The 21,322-nt window shown below is 27.5% G+C and overlaps 1 protein-coding gene across 1 annotated transcript; it reads right to left on the reverse strand.

Annotated features, from left to right (window-relative positions):
• Positions 1–2,122: 2,122 nt before the first annotated feature.
• LOC111280136 (putative linoleate 9S-lipoxygenase 5) lies at positions 2,123–6,723 on the reverse strand. The gene is made up of 9 exons (XM_022867314.2): positions 6,205–6,723; positions 5,485–5,774; positions 4,941–5,181; positions 4,456–4,788; positions 4,227–4,312; positions 4,010–4,117; positions 3,575–3,879; positions 3,228–3,491; positions 2,123–3,137 (listed from the first exon to the last, which is right to left on the reverse strand). Exons 1-9 carry the CDS (start codon positions 6,452–6,454, stop codon positions 2,369–2,371), a joined length of 2,646 nt encoding a protein of 881 aa, XP_022723049.2. The 5' UTR covers positions 6,455–6,723; the 3' UTR covers positions 2,123–2,368.
• Positions 6,724–21,322: the final 14,599 nt, after the last annotated feature.

Here is a 21,322-nt window from a genome sequence, read left to right on the forward strand (position 1 = left end):
AGAGGGTGTTTCTAAAATAAAAGCATAGTCTTTGTTGAACACATGAAAAAAAAAATATTTTTTAGAATTCAATAAAGATGATATTTTTAAGATAAAAACATAGTTTTTGTTGAAAAAATGACTTTTCTAAAATAAAAAAACACAGTCTTTATTGAAAATATTAAAAAAATAAAAAATAAAATACTTTAATAATATTATTACATATAAAATCTAAAATATATTTACTTAGCATTATTACACATAAAATTTGTTCCAGAAGCTTCCCTTTTTCAACCCCCATGTCAACCTTATTGTGAAGGTCAATCTACATGTTTTTCCTACTCAGAGACAATCAATGTTAAGATAATAATTAGAATTGTAAGATTATATTTATTGAAAATATACAAAATTTTATTTTTAGATTTTTTAATTTCAATGAAGATAACGTACTATTTACATGTCACGTGTTATTCACACGTCTGTATTATGAATGTCATATGTTAATCACATATTATCAAAGGATAATATAGTAAAAAACTTTATTAGGTAATCTTAAATTCCTATAAACCAAAATACAAAAATTTTACATTTCTTAAGTTAACAAAATTCAAGAATCACACATTCTCTTTTAATAATACTTTCCCCCAAATTACTTTTCCACTCAGAATCTAAGAATCTAAGAACCAAACGTCCTTTAAATGCATTTATATAGATTTTAGAAAATCTAATGGTAAGGACAGAAGAAGTTTTAAACAAGAATAGCAAAACCTAATACATCTAACGGTTTCTCATTGCCCCACCTTGCTTAGGGAGATTTTTTTAATTGGAGATGATGGGTTTTTTTTTTTTTTTTTTTCATTTCTTAGTTGGGGTAGATGATTTTGGTGTGTGATTGTCTTGATTTTCCATTCCACATATTATTTAGATTTGGTAATTTATGTAATAGCATTATATAAAATATTGATTATTTAATATATTTGTATTGTGTTTTATATAAGTATTGTGTGTTATAATTCATGTTAACACAAATTTTTTTTATTTTTGTTAAATGTATATGATTTTTCTAAAACTTTAATTTGTGTCACTTTCATATGATTTTTGTATCATATCAATGTCATATTTTAAATTGATAAGTCTAACATCATCCTTTGTTTAGTTTTTGTTAATACTATAATTTTATTTTTAAATACCTTATATATATTTTTTATATATTAGGGATTTTTATCTAATAATGTTTAAATATTTAGGTTAAATTTGAGAAACCAAAACTTATTATGTTAAGATTGTAATTTTGTTTTACTTGTTATTTGAAGTTTATTGCATTAAAATTATAGCAATTAAAGGATATTGTATAAATTGAAATGTATTATTCTTCTATTTAAAATTTTATAGGAGTAGTTATTAAAATTAAGATAAACATATTATATACTTAATTAGATATTGATAATTTAATTAAAGTAATTTTTATTAAAAATAAATTAATGTGAGCTTGACAAATATGGATATTGACACATTCACAGAGGCGAAGGCAGAGGCGGGAGAGAAAAAATTTTACATCTGAAGGGGGTAGGGCAAGGGCATGACGGGGCAAGAGCAGATAAGGCATTCACTGTTTCCATCCACTCACCATGCAACTAATAGATAGTTTCGATGAGTGTGATGTATTCAATTCCACAATGGAAGAATGTATGGATATGGTATGATATATGTAAAGATCTAAACCTAAATCTGTGAGACACTTTTTGTGAGATAAAATTAGAAGACTTTTGAGTCAAAGCGGACAATAACCTCAAGTTGGGTGCATGTCTCCACAAATGGTATTAGAGCAATCACTAAATAGCGAGAACTAAGTGCTACATCATAAGAATCACTAAATGTTATACGGTTAAGAGACACTTATAGAGTCCCAACATCTCATATGATCTTGGTCTTGTAATTGGACTCGACTTGACAGAGATGTCAAGCTTTAAAGGTAAGGAGATGGTGATCCCCTAATCCCACATTAGAAGAATGTGTAGATATAAAATGATATATATGTAAAGATTTAAACCCCAACTTGTAAAGCGTTTTTTGTGAAACAAAACTTTAAGACTTTTGGATCAAGACAGATAATATTTTAGAAATTGGGTGAAACTAATTCTAATAAGTAAAATTATTTGTTTTTCCCATTCTTAATTCAAAAACCAAGGTATGAACTTAACACCTTTCCATGCCATTGTCACTTAGCAAATTATTTTGAGAAGATAGCTAAGAATATGCACAACTCGTCTTTAGTAAAATGTCGAGAAACGAAAAAGAAAGGGAAAATGCAAAATCTAGTTGGTAGCCTCTAGATTAACAAATTAAAAATGCTGCCTATGTACTTCCTCGAGGAATTTGAATTTAAGATTTAGATTGAAATACTATTTGGTATTCCCTTGCCAGTAAGTCCACCTTCTCTAGAGTTATCTGAGGTGTTAGGATACAGTAACATGTATGGCATCTTGACTGGTCCATTTCTGTTCTTCAGTCTAGTGTCAATGTTTCTGTCCATAATTCTTTTTTCGATTTCTACCAGCTTCTCTCTGAATCTTTCAAATGCAGCTAAAGGTTCAGCATCTGAAGTCCACTCAAAAGCATCTCGCTGCCCAAGGTATATTTCATCGGTTGAATGCCGGGATAAAACCTCTATAAGGGATACACCAAGAAGAGTTTGAAACTGTGCTGTGATTGTTTTCAGGAAGGCCATGTCAGGGTCCTTCTCAAGCTCAGCGTATTCATCGGTGCCTGGTTCTGGCAAGAAGCGACGGCTAACTGTTGGCCGGTTAGGGAGGTAGCCAGCATAAGGGTATTGTCCGAAATTGACAGCTGCATGGAAAGCAGAAGCCACCCATATGATAATTGTGCATGCTTGAATAAGCTCAGCTCGTGTCTTCATCTCAGGCCACCATGGTTCATCTTTCAAATCACCATGGCCCTCATTTCGGATCTCTGTCCACCATGATTGGATTTCAGTGTCTTCTTTTACTACTACATCTGAATGGTAGTAAAAAGAGCAATACTCAGTGACCCAAGTTTCAATGGCTGACCAGATCTCTAACCCATCGACGGCATAAGGATAATCCTCTATCAGAAGTTTGAGGCCATTAGGGCAGCTTGAGTCGGGAACAGCCATTCCTCTGGAATGAAGGGTTGAAAGGTGGTTGCTTAAAAATTCATTTTGGTAAAGACCAAATACAGAAACTTCTATAAAAAATTCTGTGGCTTACCTCTTAATTAGATCAACAGGGAGAGCCTGGTCAATGAAAACCCAAGTCTTGTAAATAGAAGCCGACATTTCCAATGCATATTTACCCGGAAAGACTGTCAACTCAAGCACCCCGCCAGCATTGATGAGGGTCTGACGGGCCAACGCATTTATGTTCATTGTGTCGCGGAAGTGAGGATGCAGAAGCTTATATATGGGGTGAACCACACTCAATTGTCTATTACTTGCGATTATAACTGGCTCAATTACAGCATGGGTCTTTAACCTGCAAACATGGCAGAATCATTGTAAATCATGGACAACTTCCTAACTTTTACTAAATGGAGCATTGGCATTTCAGCATCATACCAATGACTAATGAGTTGATGGTAGCCCGAATCATTCACCGCAGCATAAGCCTTGGCCAACTGCCAGACTGAACCTTCAATGCCGTCCTCTGCTGGGATGAATACTTTGCTGACAGCACCATGTTTGTCTCCTTGCGGATGCAGCAAGCTTAACTCAATTGCCAATGGCTTCAGTGTGCCATCTTCTTGCAATAAGAATAGAGTTCTTGTGGCATAAGTCTTTGTGCTAGTGGAATTTATTCTCCGCAGGTATGGCATCAATGCATCATGATGATTCAATATAAACAGTTTGTTGCTTTTTAGAGCCTGAATTGAATATGATTAAAGCAAACAACAGAAAACCTATTAGTAATCTAGAAAGAAACGGTACAAACTGGTAATGTGATATTGCTGCAATCTGATAACACTCGCAAAACAGATGAAGCTTGAATCGTACCTCTTCCACGGTGAGTCCATTCATATTTGGCTCAATATGTTCCTTCGTAATGGTACTTTTCTGGTTCCCATATGCTTTAGGATCAAGCTTGCTGGCTGGGGGAAATTCCTACAGACATGTTATGGTTAATTATTTAAGCAGGAGACCACAACTATTTTTTGAGATGAAGAAGTAGAAGAACATTAATATGAGTTCGTTAACAGGAATGTTATTTTACTTGGAGCTGACTGATGATAACTGGGTTAACTCCAGCTAGAGTTTCTCGTGCAAACTCTTCATCCGTTCTCCAAGCGGACCTATCCACTGTAAGTAACCGCACAAGGAAGCACTCATATTATGCATGTGACATATTGAATATATTTAAGTAACACAAATTCATGTAGCAGACCCCAACTTGTTTTCTAAAGTGCAGGCAAGAAATGTAGTGGGAAAATTTTTCTATATACCTTCAATCACAGCGGGCATTGGGAATTTCATCAATCTCTCACCGTCATTACGAACAAGTTCCCTGATCATCTCCCAGGGTAGGCAATCCCTTATCTTCTTAATAGTGGCATCATTTGGTAGTTTTAAACCACCTTCATAGAGATCAAGTACATCTTGAAAGGAGTCAAACTCTTTTTTGTCACATATTGCTCCAATCTCAGGTATCAATATCTGAAACAGAGATTTCAAAGCATAGGCGAGAAAATCTGAAAACTTCACCAGGTTAAACCGTTCATCTTGTGGAACATAAATGTTTAAGCTTAGAAGAAATAGTCTGCTCTCTGTATTGGGATCTGGTAGAATGGAAAAATATTAGATTAGATTAGATTCATGCTGCTTATGCTAGGAATAGGATACATCAGTCATCAATAGTCAGCAGCAGCTAAATCACCAACTCAAACCGGCTGGTAAGTTTTAAAAAAATTAGCTGAGTGAGGGTTCTGACCTTTTTTGTTTGATTTCCGACCTGTTCTCCCTCTTCTGGGATACGGAAACTCCTGCGATCCGCCAAGAACTGGACGTGCAAATGTTGGACCCTTTTCTGGCATTCCCAAGTCATTGTAGTAATCATAATCATACACTCTGTCCCATTCTTTGAGCTTTCCTTTCCCATTTCCTCTGAGATTTACCAGTTCTTCATCCCTATACTTGCGTAATGGTTCAGGTGTTTGACATGGAAGGTAGGTCTAAACCAAATATATCAAAGTTGTGTATTAGTGCATCTATTGTTATGTCACCCCAAATCTTAAACAATCAAACAAAATGAATGTGTTAAAGGTAACAATCATGACCGGAAGCAAAAGCACCGGTTACTTGTTGGGCAGATATGATAACAGCCGTTCAAAAAAATTGCTATCTTCATTGCGTGAACATCAAGCAACAATCTTTTAGCTTTAGACTATTCATTGAACAAGTGGACGAAACAAGATTATGATAAAAGATTTTAAGTTTTGCCCCATTTCTTATGTTAAACTTGAAAATGAAGTTACCTTGTTGGAGAAGAAGATACGATCATACTTGTATCGATGTGCTGGATAGACCCAGGAATTGCAAACAAAATGTAGCCGGCCATGGCCAGGAATATCTTCCAGGGTGACTGTCCTGAGGTAGAACTGGCTGTGATGATGGTTTTTTATTATGAACGCCCCAGGAACACCCATGGATTCATCCCAGTCAAATGTAACAGAAAACAAAGTTTCTCCTGCTGTAAATGGAGTGATTGTTTTGATCCACTTCTCCAAATATGCTGGCTTTCCAAGCTTCCCTTTCAACCCATTGGCTGAACACACATAAGTTACAATTTCAGTCACAAACTCATCATATCTAACATTCTTTCCCTTACTTGCAAGATTTAAATAAGCAACGTAACAACGACTGAGTGGACATTGTGACATTGCTTGAAGAACATGAATTTGCCAAAGGATTTGTTAATTATTATAGGTTCTCAATTCTTGCATCTATCAAGCAAAAGATTAGAGAAACATTGTAAGAAAAAAGAACAAGATAATTACAGGGATGGTTAGTTAAATTGTGCTCAAATTTTACCAAATTGAGCTCAAATGGAAGAAAACAAAGGAGCCAAACAAGAAAATTGAAAACCAGTTATATCTTTTCAATTTTTCTTTATAAAAAGTTCCTCAGGTTAACCACCAACCATGACTGCACACTCTTTCTCTGTATACAGATGAAAAAGAAAGAAAGAAACTAACCAGGGTCGGTATGAACAGCACTGATAAGCTGCAAAGAAACACCCTTGCCAAGGAGCTCATGAACTCGATCAAGTAAAGAAGCTTTGAGATCATTCATGTCCAACACATTTTTTTTCATCAAAACTACTGTTCCTTGGATCTTCTTCTTGTCTTTGCTATCTTCCACCAAGCCTTGAGCCTTTGTTTTTGGCTTTGCACAGAACTTCACCACCGCTTTATTGAACATCTTTGAACTTGGACAGTACCCCATAATAGCTAGCACTCCACTTAAGCTACCACAAACCAAAAACAAAGATTCTTTTATTTGGAAACAAGAACTTTTTTTTTTTGGAGGCAAAGGTTTTTAAGTGAGGATGATAAAACTGTGAAAACAGGTTTCTCTGGTTTTCTTGACTTTGAGCAAGACTTGGAGACGATAAAACAAGGTTTTAAATACTTGCTCATGACACCTACTGACAGTGTTCTTTAACAATTTCAAACCATTCTTTTTTTCCTTTTTTTTTCTTTTAAGCTTTTCACATCTTTTTCTCTTTATTAGTAAATAATTAAAGGACCTGGTCCCACCTCCAAGGGTCCATGGTCATTGGACTACTCATGGAATTTTTTTTTAATTAAAGAAATACCATTACATTTATTTTTTTTCAATACTGTACAACTTGCAAAATATAAAAAAAAAAATGCAAAATGTATTTTATACATGATGTTTATGTCATATTTTATATGTAAACTTCCTAGGTTCAACTTCTTTTGGTGGATGTATACTTTGATTTAGCCCTTAGCAGCCATGTGATTATTTTTCTATGATTATCATGCTTCAAACAATTACTTAATCTTAGATTTTTCCAAAAAATAATTAAAGTAGTTAATTATTAATTATTAACATTAAAGACAATTTAGTTAATTCAGTTGGTAAAGAAAAGAGTTTTGTTTCTTTACCATCCATTTTTGTGAGAAAATATTTTAAAAATAAAATTCTTAATACATCAAACAAATGCGAGATAATATGTCATTAAGATCCTTCAAACAAAAAAAAAAAGATTAAGATAAAATTTGAGATATTTTCGATTATATTACTAAAAAAGTTTTAATATTATTATATTTTAATAAGGTTTTCATTTTGAGATTTTACTATCATGCGTCCTAGCATTCTCAACATTGTCTAATGTTATTATATTAAGTAAAATTTCACAACATTAATTGTCAACAACCACATTTAACATAACAATATTACTATAAATAATATTTCAAAAGACATGATGAACAAAGTCTTTCATTTTGTGCCATTTTCTTAAAGAAGAACGAGTGTCATTGACTTAAAAAGTTTAATTTGCTATGGAATATTATCATAGAGTTCACACTTCCAAATCTCACATCATATATTCAAGTATGATGATCTGGATTATTATCAGAGTTAACACTCCTAAAAGACAAACAAATGCATAGAAATTGTCTAATCTCAATTTATCCAACTATGAATTAAGTAATATAAAAATAGGGTTTTGGAAGGTTGTTAAACCTAATCATCTTTAATTCAAACAACTAAATAAAATAAATAAAATTTTGACAGATCATCACTTAATGAAAGGTTCCAATTCACTTACTACTTTAGCTTTCAATTATTATTATTATTTTGTCTCCATGCTCAACTTGCCTTATTAAAATATTTCGTCTTTTTTAATAGTGAAATTTGGGATATAATAGTTATTTAAATCTTGATTTAGTGGCAAGGAGGATATTTTAAAATCTTAAAATTTTAAGTTTAAATTCTACTATGTAGCTTCATTATCTAACTATTTTCAAATTTGTCAGTACATTTATTAAAATTGTAATACTTATTTATGATTGACATATAATATATAACAATTAAAATGTAATAAAGGTTTAATTGACATGACATTAAAGTTAGTGTTCACAGATTGTAAATTTTAAGAAATTTATGCATTAAAAGTAGAAAGTTTAATGGTAGATTAAAAATTCAAAAAAAAAAAAAAAAACCAATAATAGAAACTATCATTTTATCTACAAACTTTTACTCTAATAATTCAAACACCGAAATATTTTTTTATTTGAAAAAGATAATTCAAATTTACTCTTTGATCAGAAAATCGATTATAAACTAATTATTTAATCAAATGTTTTTACTTTTTTTCCAATTAATTAAATGTTCGGATACTTCGATATTGAAATATCCAATCTCTTTAGGGATTTGTTTTCCATTTTGCATTTTATAATGTTGAGTTATATTAAAATTCAAACTATGGCAGTCCCTAATTAGTATAACAAATATATATCTAAACATCTAAACATTGAATGTAAGTTGTCTACATGACTTGATACAATGACGTGCACTTGGAAAATAATTATGGGAAAAGAGGTACTTTAGGTATTGTAATTTAAAGTTATGAATTTAAAGTTACATTTGTATTTTCTTTTTTTATATAATTATTAGTTATGTATATTTATTTGATAGGTTAATTTAAATTTTTATAATTTAATTTAATTTTATATTTATTTAAGATATTTGTTTGAATATTTTTATATTGATTTTAAAAATAATTTTAATACAAAATCATTATAATTATACATGTTTGTCTTTTTTGCATGTAGAACTTTGATAATAATTAATTTGCAACGAAACGTGACTATTATACATACATATATATATACATATATATATATATATATGACAATCTTTTGAATACAAAAAAAAATCGAGTGAAGCGATATCAGATGGAATAATGTCATCCCTATGATGCGTTCAAATGAAAATTTTTAAAATTTTAAACAATTTTGAAATATTAGCATTTTAAAATGTAACAATACAAAATAACAAAATTTGTAATTGTATTGCTCGAATACTTATTTTTTATAAAATAAATTTAAATGTTGAAATTTGATAGGATAAAAAATAATTATAATAGATAAATAATGATACTAGAGAGAGAAAAAGCAAAATACTAAAAAAAATATACAATATGGGTATCATTAGTTTTGTTAAAATGTACTAACAATATAAAAGAGATTAAAAGATAAATTTTATAATGAGTTTTATAGTTAAAATTGACAAAAATAAAAGTTATATATTAAAAAAGAAATATAATGAATGTTGACTATAAAACCAAAGAATTGAAGAGAAAATTTGAACTCTCCAAAAATTTTCATTTAAATTCCAAAAATTTTTATAATTCTAATTTTTATTTTACCAAATAAAGTAATTTCATTTTAGCACTTTTGCAATCTCTCTATAAATGAAATTCCTCATTGAAATTTCCCATCTAAACACACTCTTAGAGAAAAGTTATCAATGAGCACGAAAGAGATGAATGGACGCTCGATTGAAAATATTGGACGAAGCAAAATGTAAATGCCAAGGTGATGATTTGGTGTAAGGTTTTCCAAATATAAGCTAAGCAACGGAAAAAGAATTCTTTTTCTGTTCCTTATAAATTTGAAAGGGTCAATTTGTGTTATGGGAAGCATTAGAGCTAGTTCAGATCAATTCTAGTAGATTTTCTTTTTTTTTTTTCCGAATTTTTGCACAATGCTAAAAGCATATAAATTATAATCTTTTCACTTATTTCCCGATTAATAAATGATCTTCCAACTTTTTAGTGATCAAACACCTCCATAACTGAAAAAAAAAAAAATGGCAACAACAACAGCTTGCAGAGTACATATTCCGGGCTGGTATCTGCTAGTCCATTAATTTTGTGAAATGCTGAGGAAAAATAATCATAACCCAATCGGGAAAAAAATAGAGAAAATAGAAAGGTTTTTGTGTCATGGTCCCATGTAGTTCTAACACCCACAAATGTGTAACATGCCAGGAAGTGTAAAAGCAGGCTATTAGAATGCACCATCATAGCACCATATAATTATGAGCCGTTGTCTGTCATTATAGCCTAATTTTTGGGGGTCTAAAATATCCGACTAGGATTGGGGTTTAATTATATTTTAATATTTGTATGATTTCCAAAAGTTTTGTACTGAATGCTATAATCGTTCATCAAGAATTAAATTGGGATGAATAAAGACAATTATATTTGTAGAATACAACAACATTTTAAATTCTTCAAATTAAAATTAGCAAAATTGATTATGTAGAAATATTTGAATAAACAAACAGTTATAAATTTTTATTCAAATAGTTATGACAATTAATACAATAATATTTTTATATTCAAATAGCTATAATTATTTTAATAATTATTAAACAATTATAACATTTTATTTTATTATAAAACAATTATTTCTATTCATATAAGTTCATTCAAAATACATAAATATTTATTAATTTATTAATATTTTAAAAATTAGTAAGTAAAATATTAAAAAAATAAATTGATTTACCAAATAAACCTAAGTGCTTAATTTTTTACTTTTAAATTTTTTTGACCCACTAGAAAATTTTCTAACAAGCACTTGGTGCACTCCAACACTTAGTTTAATTATATAAAACACATAAGTAGTCTCTTTTAAACTATATTTAGATTATCTTTTTATTCAATATGAAATTCACCATATTCTAAACAACAAATAATCCCCGTTAGTTTGAAATGTTGGTATTTAACTTTTAACATTTTACACAAATAAACATTATGAATACAATAATGTATTTCTTGATTTAAACCTTTATTTAACATTTATATCTTTAAATTTTAACAAAATTGATGGTATTTACATATTAAACCTCAACTTCTAATGTTAAAATTATATATATATATATATATAACAAATAATATTTATTTAATTTCCTGTCAAAGGTTTTATTATCAATTTTATTACTAATATGGACATGTACTTATTTTTATCTTATAAACATTTACAAGATGGTTTCTAATTTTCTTGTTGAAGCAGCACAACTTCAGTGTTTGTATAAGTGGAGTTTTTTATTTATATTTTCATTGCTTTAGACATTTAATTATAGACTTTATTAAGAGTTTAATCTCACTCTTCATTACACAATGATTCACACTAGTATTTCAAATATTTAGAATGGATTGATAGTGTTTACAGACACATACTAATAATTTATTGTTACCCATTAAACTTTATAATTAGAGATTACTAATTCAAAATTAGTTGCCCATTATTAATGTTTGAAAGGAATTTTAAACTTATTCCACTTGTGGTGCTTCTTACCAAATTTTTAGGTAACATCTTGGTAAGAGCATATGCTAAATTATTAGTAGATTTAACATATAATATAGTAATTACCTCATTTTTTTTATCAATTCTTTAATATAGTCGTGTCTTAGACTAATATGTCTAGATTTTTCATTATAAATTTCATTTTAAGCTTTAAACATAGTAGCTTCATTGTCACAATATAAAGATATGGTTGTCATTAGTTGTGGCTACAATCTATATGTGTTAATAAATTTCTTAACCATTGTGCTTCCTTGTTTATTACAGCTAAAGTTATAAATTCAAATTTCATAGTTACATGTAAAATGCAAGTTTGTTTCTTGGATGCCTATCTAATTGCATCACCTTCAAGAGTAAACATCCAACTTGAAGTGGATTTATTCTCACTTATATTAATGATCCAACTTGCATTCGAATCTCCTTCCAAAATTGCTGGATATTCTGAATAAAATGAGCTAAAATCTTTAGTTCTTCTAAGAAAACCAAGAACTTTTCTTTTGACTTTTCAATGACTTATACTAGGCTTACTTGTATATCTTGATAACTTGCAAATAGTAAAAGCAATATCTGGCCTAGTACAATGCATAGCATACATAATACTTCCAATAGCATTGGCATATTCAAGTTATACAATTACATGACCTTGATTTTTATTAACTTTATACTTGTATCATATGAAGTATTAACTTCTTTTATAGTAAGATACTTAAACTTATTAAACAGTTTCTCAAAATAATTACTTTGATTAAGTACAAAACCTTTATTATGTTTCTTAACTTTAATTCCCAAAATGATATCAATTTCATTTAAATATTTCGTTTTAAAATCAAAAGATAGATGCCTTTTGGTTTCTTTTATGCCAATTATATTAGTACTAAAACTTAGCATATCATCCACATAAAAACATATTATAACTCCATATTCTTTAGTAAACTTTAAGTAAATGCACTTATCCGTTCCATTATATTTAAAACCATTAGCCAATATGATTGAATCAAACTATTAATGCCATTATTTAGGAACTTACTTTAGCCCATAAAATGACTTAATTAAGTTACAAACTTTATTTTCATTACTTGGAAGAATAAAACCTTCCGTTTGTTCCATGTATACTTTTTCCTTTAAGTTACCATTTAAAAAAGTTGTCTTAACATCCATTTGATACATGTGTAATTTATAAATGGAGGCCAAAGCTATAAGAGCTCTAATGGATGTTATTCAAGCTATTGGAGCATATATATCAAAATAATCTATGCCTTCTTTTTGTTTAAAACTTTTTACAACTAATCTTGCTTTTAAACTTTGTATAAAACCATATATTTTATATTTCCTTCTAAATACCCATTTACACCTTATAGGTTTAGAACCTGGAGGTAAATCTACCAAGACCCATGGATTGTTAGACATAATTAGGTTCATTTCATCATTAATAGCCTTTATCTAAAAAGTAACATCTCTTGACATCATAGTTTCATTAAATGTTTTAGGGTTTTCTTCTACATTTAGTAGAATTGGTGTTTTATTAAGCATTTTGGTTCTATTATGTATATGGCATGCTATTAGAAGTGCTTCTCCCTAAAAATTTAAAGTTAATTAAACATTTTAAAGCATTCTATTTAGTCATAAATATCTTAGCATTGTCATGGTTTTTTTTTTTTTTTGTCATTTTTATTCATTATTCTTAAAACTATTATCTAATTAAAAAAATTTTTAAAATAAAAGATAAAAAAAACAAGTAAGGAGACATATGGATATCTAAATTGACTTCTTATTCTCATAAAATATATCTAATAAAAAAATCTAAAACAAAAGATATCATAAAAAGTAAAAAAGAACTTAATTAACAAAAAAAAAAAAAGCTCATAAAGAATATCACATAGATATCCTATAAAAATATTAATTTCTTAAATTAAAGTATTAAATAATAACTTTATTAATATAATGCATATATATAAATATAAAATTAAATTAATAATAAAATATATACTTTATATATACCCTAAAATGAATTAGGACAAATTATCTTAAATAAGCTTCCGTTCCATTCTTGTATCTTATAAAAAATTCGATCTGTCCAAACTCAATGTCGATTTTAAAAAAAATTGCTTCCTATCATATTGGAATGGATAAAAACTCATTGAATATGAATTATTTTGGAGTATCAATTAGTCGGTACTTTTTGTTACAAAATTTACTTAATCAACAAAAGAGAAAAAAGCCAAATGAGGTATTGGTTTCAATTTTTAACAAAAAATAATTTAAAAAAAGCATAAAAACAAAAGAAAATTGAAAAAAGGAACAATAATGAAAAATGAAAAAAGGGAAAAAAAGAAAAAGAAAATTCATTGGGGTACTATGTAAACACGATAATTGTGTTTAAAATATTAATTTTTAAACTAAGGTCTTAAATTATAATTTTATTAATTAAAAAAATTAAAAAAAATACAAAGGAAAACAAAAAAATTAACAAAAAAAAGAAAAATTATTGAGGTGTCATGTTAACATTCAAATTGAATTAAAAATATTAAATCTTAAATTAAAGTATAAAATCATAAGTTTATTAATATAATACATATATATAAATAAAATTAAATAGATAATATATATATATATATACATACACACATATATATAATAGGGTGGCTTGAGGCAAAACACCTGAAATTTACTTTGATCTATTCCTACTTTTTATAGAAAACTGATTCAGCTTGACTCGATAATAGTTTTTTAAAAAAAAACACTTATATCAAATCGAGTGGATATTCATTTTTTTTTTGTCATCTCTATCAATCAATTCATTTTATTGTAAAATTGATCTAATTTAAAAAAACATAAAAAAATAAGAAGGGAAATAAACAAATGGGAGTGGACACCTCCATTGACATTTTTTTCTTACAAATTTTATCTAATAAAAAATAAATGAAAATATGAAAACAAAAAAGTTGCCCCTTATTGGATCAAAATCCATCGGACACAAATTATTTTACCATTATTTTATTAATTTTTATTACAAAATTTATGTAATTTAAAAAAATAAAAAGAAAAAACAAATTGAAGTACCATGTGGATACCCTCATTAGGTTTCTTCTAACACATTTATGTAACAAAAAATAAAAAACCAAAAATGTTGATAAAAAAGAAAAAAAGAGAAAAAACATAAAAAAAAACCACAAAAATTGTCACGTGGATACCTTAAATGAGAGTAAAATGAAAAAAATTTATATAATGGATGAAAAGATGGATAACATCTTAATTACACATAAATAAAACTATTTTTATTAAACTAAAATATTAAATAATAATTTTATTAATATAATAATATACAAATATAAAATTAATTAATTAATTAATTAAAATTATAATTTTATGTATATACGCAAGGCAAGATGGAAGACTATACACTTACCTTTGACCTAATCCAAATTTTAAAAAGAAAAAACCTCAATCTTATCCTGAATTTTTTAAAAATCAGCACATATCGATTGAATTAAATAGAAACCCATGAGATATGAGTTATTTTGTCATTGTTACATCCGTTGACATTTTTCTTATAAAATTTATCTAATTTAAAAGGTAAAAAAACTTTAAAAAAAAAAAAGAAAATGGCAAAAAAAAAAAGAAAGGAAAATGGAGATGACATGTGGATTTATTAAATTAATAAATTAAATAATTATTTTATTATTATAATACATATATATAAATTAAATTAAATTAATAGTAAAATATATATTTATATATACTTGGGTGAGATGAAATACCCTAAACTCATATTTGACTTAACTTCGATTTTTAGAAAAAAAAATTCTTTCGATCCCAAATTAAAAAAAAAAAGCATCTATTAAATCCAAATGAATCAAAACTCATTGGATACGTGTTATTTTGTCATACATATCTTAATTAATGTTTTTCTTCAAAATTTTATTTACCAATTTTGTGTACAAAATTTATTTTAAGAAAAGGTTAAAGACAAAAAAAAAAAAAATAATGTGCCATATATACATATTTATTGGCTTTGTTTTCTCAAAAAAAAAAATCTAGTTTAGGAGAACAAAATAAGAAAGAAAAAAACTATAAAAAGGAAACAAAGAAAAGACGAAAGGCAAAACAATAAAAAAAGGAGGAAAGTTTAGTTGCCAAGTGATATTAGCGATGATAAACTTTTCTTCAAAAATTATATCATAGATTTAAAAAAAAAATAAAAAGTTAAAAGGATAACAAAAAAATTAAATCCGAATGTGACATTGATACATTCATTAATGTTTTTTTTTTTAAATTTATCAAATTACAAAATAACAAAAAAATAAGTAAAATATATTTTTGAAATAATAAAATCAAATAAAAAAAATAAATAGAAAAAAATAAAAAATAAAAAATAAAAAAATCAAATAACTTGAAATGTGACAAACTTTGAGGTGACCACACAAAAACGTTAAAAAAAATTATTAAATATATATAAACTAAAAAAATAAAAATGAAAAAAATCAAAGACATGTCATAGTCTCGGTATTAACTTGATCCCACATAAAAATTTTAAATGTAAAAAAATATTTATGAAATATTTTAAAATTTATAAATTAAAAAATAAGGAAAAAAAGAAGCAGAATATATATTTTAGATATTAATATCAAATGGGCTCCATATGAAACAAAATTTAAAATATTTATTAAATATAAAAAAGAAAATTATAAATAAAAAAGTAAAAAAAAAATTAAATGACTTAATACGTAACATACTCTTAATATCAAATGACTTTTACAAAAAAAATTAAAACATAAAAAATATTTATTAAATATATAAAAATAGAAAAAGGAACAAGTAAAGATTAAAAAAAAAAAAAACAAATGCGTGGCATAGTTTTCAGTATAAAGTGGATCTTACAAAAAAAAAATTTTAATATAAAAAATATTTAATAAATATTTTTTAAAAAAGATAAAAGATAAAAAAAGAAAAAGAAAAAAAAATTTTATGTAAATGAATCTCACACAAAAATAAAATAAAATTTAAGAATATATTTGATAATTTTTTTAAATAAAAAAGTAAAAAGAAACCTAAAAAAAATGAGCATATGACATATTACACACTTTACTTCAATCGTATATGAATAAAATTAAATAAATAAATAAAGTAATTAACTTTTTCAATTCTTATTTCTTTTCGGTTCCGATTGATCAAACTTTTTAGCCTTTTACTTTTTTGTCAAAGTGTGATTTTGGTCTGTCTATTATTTCCATTATGCAATTTTGATTTTTATCTTAATCTTAATGAATTTAATCTTTATATTTCTATAAAATATCAATTTAAAAATAATTAATATCAGTATTAAACATTTGTTACAAAATTCGGCTGCATCACTTTTTTCTTGATGACATGGCATGCTGAATTTTTTTTGTTGTTTGGCATTCATTAGTATAAAAAATTATTGCTAATAAAATTAATAAAATTGTAGGTTTTAGAATTTAAGAATGTTATTAATTATTTAATTAAAATAAAATATGATATATTTTTATTGATATGTGCCACATTATTAAAAAATTAAACCACTTCAACATGTAATCATAAAGATGTCTGTCATTTGAATTTGAATTAAAATCTTAAAAATACTATCAATTGTCCTTAAACGAACTTTTAATACATTTTTTTATATAAGTTTAGATCGGAAATTTATACGTACTACTCTTTCAAGAAATTGTACATATTCATTATTGAATCATCTTATGTGTAATCTGAAATAATATAATTTTTTTTTATAAAATTACATGTATTAATAAAAATTATAATCATAATCATAGAAAGTAAAGGCCCTAGTTCAGGATAATTTAAAAAAATCTAGAATACCCTACTCCTACCATGTTAGCAAGCAAGAGATATTTTCAATTTATCATTGGCTTGCTGATAAATTGAGTTAAGCTTGCATGGGCCAGCCAATCCGTAATAAAATTATTTTTCCTAAGAATGTGTATGAATCTCCGATTCCCTTGTTGTTCAACATTTGCATAAAAAGCAATAAATAAGTCAAATCAACATCAACAAACCAATATATAATTGGACCAAACCAAAACACCTAGTAAAAATTGAACTTGAGATTTAAAGATACCAAGACCTCTTCCTTGCAGTTGAAACAGAATGCATCATTGGCATATACACACGTGTATACACACACATGTGCATACACGTATATAATGTAAATTTTAAGTGATCTATATGTATGATGTATCCAGAGATAACAAACGGGCGGGTCGAATCAGATCTGAATTGAGTTATTTGGAGTCGAATTATTTTAGATTAAGAAAAAATTAGATCAATATAGGTTCAAATCAGGTTGGGTTCGGATCAAAAAAATCAAGTCATTTCGAGTTTGAATAATTTTGGTTTCAAAATTTTCAAATTTGACCTGTGAATCATTAAAATTTAACACTTTATTTATTCATATTTGTAGGAAATAGGGTAAACGAGTTCACCCATAATAGGTGGCTTGACCCCAATTAATTAGCAACTGTATTGGGTAGTTTGCTTCTATGAAATGAACTACCTTTGGGTACTTACGGTTTAGTTTTTAAACCATGAAATTGTATCTCTCCATTGTATGGAATTCGGCCATTAACACAAGATCAAGAAAAAAAAGAAAGAAAGAGATAGAGAGATCAATAGAATACAACTCTCAAGAAATTCTTGCATTTTTTGTGTGTTGAAGGAATTGCATTGTGGAAACAAATAATTTTCGTATTGTGATATTGTTCAATGACCAATAATTGACACTAGAGGATTGCTTTTGCATATCAATTAAACTTTTGCTTCCGCTAATTAAGTATATATGATTATATTCATATATATCTTCATAAAGATTTATCCTTCATTGGTATTAGAGTCAAGTTGATTTGAGTTTGAGTTTTGGTACGGTTTTGTATGTTCTTCATAAAACTGAAAATTTGATATGAAAAGTTGATATATTTTTGTGTCATTGCGAAAACCCATAAGGTTTGAAGGAAAATTGCATAAGTTTGCTATATAATTAATGTTTTGTGATAATTTTTGGAAAAAAGCAGAAAAGCCATATTGTTGTGCCTTTTGGATCAGTTTTTTTTTTTTTTTTATTTCCAAATAGGGCATCCAAATGCTCAAGTCAAGGCATTTGAATGCCCTAGGAAAAATTTTGAAAATTAACAGTAATTTTTTTGAAATAGAAAGGGAGCATTTTACTCCTCAATGGCATTTGAATACCCCTTTTTTTTAACAGAAAGAAAGCATTCGGATGCCCTTTCAAAAGCATTTAAATGCCCCTATGTCTTTTAAAAATATACTTCAAAATTTTATTTTAGAATTTATTTTAAAAATTATTTTGTCCTTGATTAATTTTGGAAGGACAAATTACATGTGAATGATTGAAATGAGTCTTAATCATTTTAAACTTGTGTTGACTGATAGATTCATGATTTTTTTTTCTCATATTTTGTTGCAAAAAATCATGATTGTTTTCATGAGCACTCCCATGGTTATGAATATACAAGCATAATTTCTGAGAGTCATAAGACTAAGGATAGAATTGATACAATAATGAATGGATCCAAATAATGATATTGAAAGAGATATCATTAAAGTCAATAGCATGATCTAAGAATTGATCTGGCATGACTGCATGCATATTAGAAATGACTAGATCAAATATGAAATGCTAAAAAGTACACTTTTAACTCCTAAACAAAAGAATCTTCTTAAAGATATAGTGATGTTTATGGAGAATAATCTCAATTATGAAACATTAATTAACAATTTTGTGAAAAAATATATGAGAATGGAAGCAAAAAGGAGTGCGACCCTCTTAGTTTGCCCAAGTTTCTATAATGGGAACACAAAATTCTTGGACTTCCATAGATGGGTAATTTGAATGCAAAACTATCAAAAGAGTTTTTTAAATCCATCCCTATTCTTAGACAAGTCATTCAAAGATTTAGAGCATAGTTTTATTAACATTTAGTATATACATTTTTTATGAACGTGTTTATGGATTAAGTATATACTTTGTAAGATTTGTTTATATGAAATCAATATATATTATTGATTATATGTTGGTAATTTTATGATTAGTGGGAGTTCTAAGATAATTGAATTGTGCTATTTTAAAATAATTGATTTTGCTCAATGAAATAAATTCGTGATAATCAAACATATTAAAATTAGAATTTGATTGTAAACATAGTGACCTTTTGGTTTCACTTTATGTAAATAATTGTCATTGTTTTATTTGTGACATTGTAGCAAAATGAGAAGTGTATAATGCTAGGCATTAATTAGTGCATATGTCTCTTGAATGTAGATTTATACTTTGAAATGGTTTATGCTTCTAAGAACATTGTTGCTGAATTAAACAAAGGTGAGAATCTAAATGGATTAATTATGAGATTTAAAATATGAAAATCTAGTATGTACTTGAAAAACAAGAGGTTCTTGAAATTCTTAACATTATCCTAGTGGAGCCTAAGTAAAGGAATACGTCTTTACATAGAAACGACCAAGGACTTAGGAAGCTTGGATTAAAAAAAAAAAAGAAACTCCATTGCATAGATTACATTACTAAATAGTATGGAGAATCATATCATGCATGAGTTCAACTAGCATGATATTGTTAAAAAAGATGTGGAGTGCCTTAACAACAAAATTTGTTTTAAAAGGTTGATCACACTAAGATAGATGAACAAATGGTTCAAGTTATCATTCAATTGTTACCACATTAGTAAGAGCACATGAAGATGCACCTAACCCATAATAAGAGTATAAAGGCTCTGGATGATTTTTTTCATCATTTTTAATTAGAGGAAGATCATATAAAAAGTATCTAAGTCTAGTGTTGATGTATATATAGCATTATCATGTTCAAAAGAAGCTATAGGCTTTAAGTGCAGGCCATACGGTGGGATAAGGATAAAGCTCCAAAAATACCAAAAAGTGGTTAAAAAGGCAAAAAGAATGGTCCCAAGGCTCAGTTTAAGAAGACTAAAGCTAAAGTTTAGTGTGTTAACTATGGTAATAAGAGTTATTTTGCTTGTGAATGTAATGAGATGAAAAATACTTAAAGACCATAGACTATGTACCACGAGATAGGTATGTGTTCATGGATTTTCATTAGATTTCACACAGAACAAAATGGATCTATGTAGGAAATAATTCATAGATTGAAGTAAGGGTATTAGCACCTACAATTTATGCATGCATGGTGAAAAAACCCTTATCTTACATGTTGTACTATTTGCTCTTGATATTCAATAGAATTCAGGTTTGTCATTATTCTTCTTACTTTAGAATTTGTTTTGAATTTTAACAATACTAGTGTAGTTTGTATTGGATACAACTTATTATGGTTTTGGATTTAAATCATATGATTTTATAATATTAGATGTTGTTCCATACAATAATATTAGTTTTTCCCTTATAATTGATTATGATGCAAATATTGATGTAAATATTTAGAGTGCTAAACTTGGCTCCATTGGTCAACAAAGAATGGATACATCAAAAAGGCGATTACTAGGCCCTATTGAGAAAGTTAATCTATTATTATGTGAAAGTCGTTTAGTAGGGAAAATGATAAAAAAATCATTTGGTAAAGGATTTCTTTCTGACACTTGTGACAAGAAAGAGATAGTTCCAATGCAACTAATACATTTTGACATTTATGGCTCAATGAGTGTAAGGTCATGAAAAGGAGGTTAGTATTTCATCATACTCATTTATGATTTTACATGTTTCGAGTTCATCTATTTGATTTCTTACAAGTTTGAAGCATTAAAGTACTTTGGAAAATATGTGACCTTGGTAGAGAATCAATTAAACAAAAACGTTAAGGCATTAAAAATGGACCAAGAACATGAGTAGTTGTTTTATCTGTTTAGACAACTAAGTAATGAAAATGGTATTGATAGGCAGTTGACAATTCAAGAACTCCATAACAAAATGGTGTTACGAAAAAGTAAAATGA

Source organism: Durio zibethinus, chromosome 27 (genome assembly GCF_047325235.1).
Source record: "Durio zibethinus cultivar Kanyao isolate XHJ-2024 chromosome 27, ASM4732523v1, whole genome shotgun sequence".
Lineage (NCBI taxonomy): Eukaryota > Viridiplantae > Streptophyta > Magnoliopsida > Malvales > Malvaceae > Durio > Durio zibethinus.